The 4583-nt window shown below is 47.6% G+C and overlaps 1 protein-coding gene across 1 annotated transcript; it reads left to right on the top strand.

Annotated features, from left to right (window-relative positions):
- Window positions 1-1575: 1575 nt before the first annotated feature.
- Window positions 1576-2465, top strand: LOC110169135 (pancreas transcription factor 1 subunit alpha-like). The gene is made up of 2 exons (XM_020934647.2): window positions 1576-2194; window positions 2269-2465. Exons 1-2 carry the CDS (start codon window positions 1576-1578, stop codon window positions 2463-2465), a joined length of 816 nt encoding a protein of 271 aa, XP_020790306.2.
- The last annotated feature ends 2118 nt before the right edge of the window (window positions 2466-4583 follow it).

Genomic DNA, 4583 nt, shown 5'->3' with positions numbered 1-4583 from the left:
GCGCGCGGCTCTAACAAGTGAATGGCACGCGCACAATCCGCGTGCACACAATGCTGTCATTCAGGTTAAAAAGACATTAAAAGACATGAGTTTATGAAAGAGCGGGGGCGGCCGCTCACGTGCTTCAAATGCCCCAAAACCAACACGTCTGAAAAGACGATTGTCTTTTATTGTTTTTTATTGACTCTGTGCAAACAACAAGTGCGCGCGCACCCTCCACACTCTGCTGTAGCGCGAGGACCCGCTGCATTTATCAAATCCCAAACTGTTTCTACTGAAACTTTTGAAACGAAATAAAACATCGATTCTGAAAATGATGAATGAATCTGGTCCCTCCGCTCTGTGCCCGCGTGCCTCAGGTGTTCGGGTCATGTGACACATTTGGGCTTTTACGCACACTGACGTTTCCTCTGCGCTCATACCTCGTGAGCCGCTGCAGAACTCTGTGTCATTCTGTTATTGTTGTTTCTCTGTTATTGTTGTTTCATTTTATTGTGCGCGCGGGTCGCGTCTGGAGCATGCAACTGTCGCACGCCCTCGCGCGCTCTGTGAATGGTGGAGCGGTGGCCCTCGTGCACCTGGTCGGTGGTACCGGGTTGCTCCGCTTTGTGCGTTTCTTTCACGGTCTCCTCATTATTTCTAAAGCGACATGTTGCACAGACTGCGGCAGGACGCATGTGCCGTTCTTCCCACGGCCGCGACGCACCAGCTCCGCGCGCTCCCGCCGCGGGGCCGCGCGCTGTTCACAGAAGTGCCCCCTTTGAGCGCACACAAAGGTCCGCTCCGAGGGACACCACTGCGCCATTATGGACACATGCGCCATTATGGACCGACCTGCTGCAAGTGGCGCAGCGCGCACTCCGCTGGTGCACCTATACAGCCATCCATTACGCACAAAGACCTGCCCATTACCGCGCCGCGGCCCGTGCGTAAAGACGCACTTGAAGAGGAAACGAGGCGACTCAATATTTACTCTCCACTCAGACAGAGACAGAAGCACTTTTATTATTATTCAGTGAACGAAAGAACCAATGAAGCTCCACAGGGAAACATGACAGAATCTGTACATATCTGTTTGTGTTATAAAAGACTCTGGGCTGATCCTGTTTCCTCACGAGCCAAAAGAAACTCTGTTTAAGATAAAACATGGCGCGTGTTATTTACACTGTAACAGAATCAAAGATAAACAGGAACAAAATGAGTTTTGCGCAACTTTTAAGGTTCAAACATCACGTTTACGTCACGTTTACGCTCCCCCCGCGCGCCCCGCTCACACTCGGGTGCAGCGGACAGTGTAAACATGTGTGTGTTTAATTTGGAGATAAACAGGTTTAGAGGAGTCTGTTTATGAGTTTATTTACATGTTAATTTGTCTGAATTAGTCTGGAGCTCGTGAGGACGCGGGGGCGTGGCCTCGCGGCACAGACTCGCGCTAATCTCTCGAGCGTCTGTCGGACCGCGCTCTGATTGGTCCGCTCGGAGTGCTGCGCTCTGATTGGTTGGCGCTGTGGCCACTCGGCACGCGCCTCTGTCAGTATTTAAGGGCCTCGTGCGCCTCGGGGACACAGAGCAGAGATGGAGCTCGAGCCCTTCTCGGGACTGACCCCGCCGTACTTTGATGAAGAGGACTTTTTCACGGACCAGTCCTCGCGAGACCTGGACCCGGACGACTTTCTGGACGAAGACGTGGACTTTTTAACCTTCACAGATTATTACAAAGAGAGCGGCAGAGACTTTTACAAAGAGAGCGGCAGAGACTTTTACAAAGAGAGCGGCAGAGAGCGGCACGACGCGGACTATGAGCTGGGAAACTTGTCCTTCTCCTCTTCCTCCTCTTCGCTCTCGTTCTGCGCGGACTCTGCTCCGGAGCTGTCTCCTCTCGGGGCCCACACCGCGCTCCTCAAGCGGCGGAGGCGCCTTAGGTCCGAGCGCGAGCTGCTGCAGCTGCGTCAGGCCGCGAACGTGCGCGAGCGGCGGCGCATGCAGTCCATCAATGACGCGTTCGAGGGTCTGCGCTCGCACATCCCCACGCTCCCGTACGAGAAGAGACTGTCCAAAGTGGACACGCTGCGTCTCGCCATCGGATACATAAACTTCCTCGCGGAGCTGGTCCAGTCTGACGTCCCGCTCCGGAACCAGGGCTCTGACGCGCCTGCGCAGCCCAAGAAGGTCATCATCTGCCACAGAGGCACCCGTAAGTGTCCTCCTGTCCTCACGCGTTCAGATAAACATGACTGTACAACATTATAACTCTGTCTCTCTCCTCAGGCTCCCCGTCCCCCAGTGACCCGGACTTCGGGCTGCCGCCGCTCGCGGGACACTCTCTGTCCTGGTCCGACCAGAAACAGCTCCGGGACCAAAGCGTGATCCGGACCGCGAAGGTCTGGACCCCCGAAGACCCGCGCAAACTGCACCAAGGGCTCGCGGAGCTGACGCACGAGCTGCCCCTGGGCCTCATGGTTTAATCCGGAGCCAGAACTGAACCAGAACTGAACCAGGACTGAACCAGGACTGAACCAGAACTAAACCAGAACTGAACCAGAACTGAACCTGTTCCAGGACTGACGCACGTGTGTCCTGTGTCCTCGCGCGCCTGTACAGTGTAATATTTCCACTGTGTTGTACATATTTATAATTTATAAAAGAGTATTTTAATATTTTTGTAAAGAAGCATCGATAATCTATTTAATGTGTTTTAAATGTGTTTTAAATGTAATATATTTAATTTAATTCTGTGAATCAGAGCCATATTTTTCTACTCGCTTTATTCAAACCCGCTCAGCATTTTTAAATGTGTTTACGAGCTCAATGTGACAAAGTCTTTGTCTTTTTGTACTTTTATTCAAAAGAACATTTCTGAATAATTTAAATAAAAAACAAACACGTGACAAATCTTTGGTGTTTTGTTTTTATGGCATTTGTGGCGCTTGGGTCAAGGAGAAAATAATAAATAATAAATAATAGATCATATTGAGTCTGGTCCCTTAATGAGATTTAGTTTTTATTTATTCATATTTTATGATCTGCAGTGACTCAGTGACGCGGTCCTGATGTCTCTTCTCTTTAGCCCCGTGAATTCTGTTTTTATTTGAGCTGTTTTGGAGAGTTCTGTCCGTGACCCGCGGCTCTGGGTTTCGGTTTGTGGTTTTTACTTAAAAATCCCTCGTGGACATCTCCATATTTACGCACCATGTTTTACCTGTGATGTTTTTGTGCACGTGTGGCTCAGATCGCTCCGGGACACGCGCGCCTTCATGGTGTGGCCGGTTTTTGGTTTTACGCACGGACGCGGCGCAGGTGCCAAAGCGCAATGATCTGGAAACTGTTGGATTTTACGCACTGATCTCTGCGCCAGAACGAGACAACCGGTGGATTTTGGTTTGGAGGCGTTTAGTGCGCGTTTTTTAGACATTACTGGACACAGCAACATGTTTTTACGCAAATTTTAAACTGAGAAAAGCAAAATATTTCAGGTCTATTTATTTAAAAAACATAACCCAGAAGTTCAAAGTTGAGTAGAAATGTGTGCTGCTCGTCGGACTGACAGTGTGTAATTCATACAGAACAATAAAAGCGCGCGCTGTGAGCGGAGAAAGCGGAGGAGACGTGGAATGCGCGCGCGTAAACGCACCGTGAACGCCGCGCTCTCACAGCCGTCTCCGCGTAAACGGGCCCTCGGGACTCTGGTGGAGGTAATGGCCCGGAAAGGTTTGGCACAGCTCCCTCCTCCTCCCTCCTCTTCCTCCTCCTCCGCGGGGCTTTGATCACAGAGAGGCTTTAAACTCCTCTGGACTTTAACGCGCCGACACTGACACTTTTACGCAGAGAAAGGACGAAGGAAAACGGATTTTTTTTTCTTTTCTTATTTTTGTTGTTTTGGTCCCGTTTATCAGGAATGAAGCAGCACGAGACTGAAGCACAAAACTGGAGCTTTCATTTTTGATTTCATGGTAAGGCCAGAGCAGACAAACAACACAAAATACAGCTCATATGTTATTTGTTTTACGGTTTAATTTTCTGATTTTCTGTTGCTTAAATCGAAATTTTGTTAAACTTGGTCGTTTTTTACTCACTAAATGTTAAAATATAAAAACGAAAACACCAAAACAACGTCGAAATGTGTTTTTTTAAAGCAATAAATATTGTGTTTATCCATTTAATTAAGTTCATAACAATATTTTCGTATAGATTTGGTTATATAAAACATCACTGTAAACATTTTATTGTTGGATTTTCGTGGTTTTGAGATTCTAAATGAGGCAAGAGACCTTTTTTCTGTTTGTAATTGCAGTTTATTTCACAAATTTAATCATTTTTATTAATGAGTAGAGCCAAAAACTCGCTGTATTTCAACAAAAAATTGCATTTGAACGATTTTAATTTTAGTTTTTCTTATGTGTTTTAAATATTAAGCTATAAAATGTTGTGATGTGTGAAAAACAGGAACAAAAACACAACTTTGAACATGTTTATTGTTGCTTACAGGCTGCTGAGTGATCAAAAGATGGTTATATTTCGTGCGTAAAAGTGAAAAGTGTGCGTCAAAAGCGTGTTCGGACTCTGGACAGTTTTGGCTCCGGACA

This window comes from Boleophthalmus pectinirostris, unplaced genomic scaffold, assembly GCF_026225935.1.
Source record: "Boleophthalmus pectinirostris isolate CB_2022bp ecotype Guang Dong unplaced genomic scaffold, ASM2622593v1 HiC_scaffold_16, whole genome shotgun sequence".
NCBI lineage: Eukaryota > Metazoa > Chordata > Actinopteri > Gobiiformes > Gobiidae > Boleophthalmus > Boleophthalmus pectinirostris.
The sequence above is the reverse complement of the archived record's forward strand: the minus strand, read 5'-3'. Positions and strand labels throughout refer to the sequence as shown.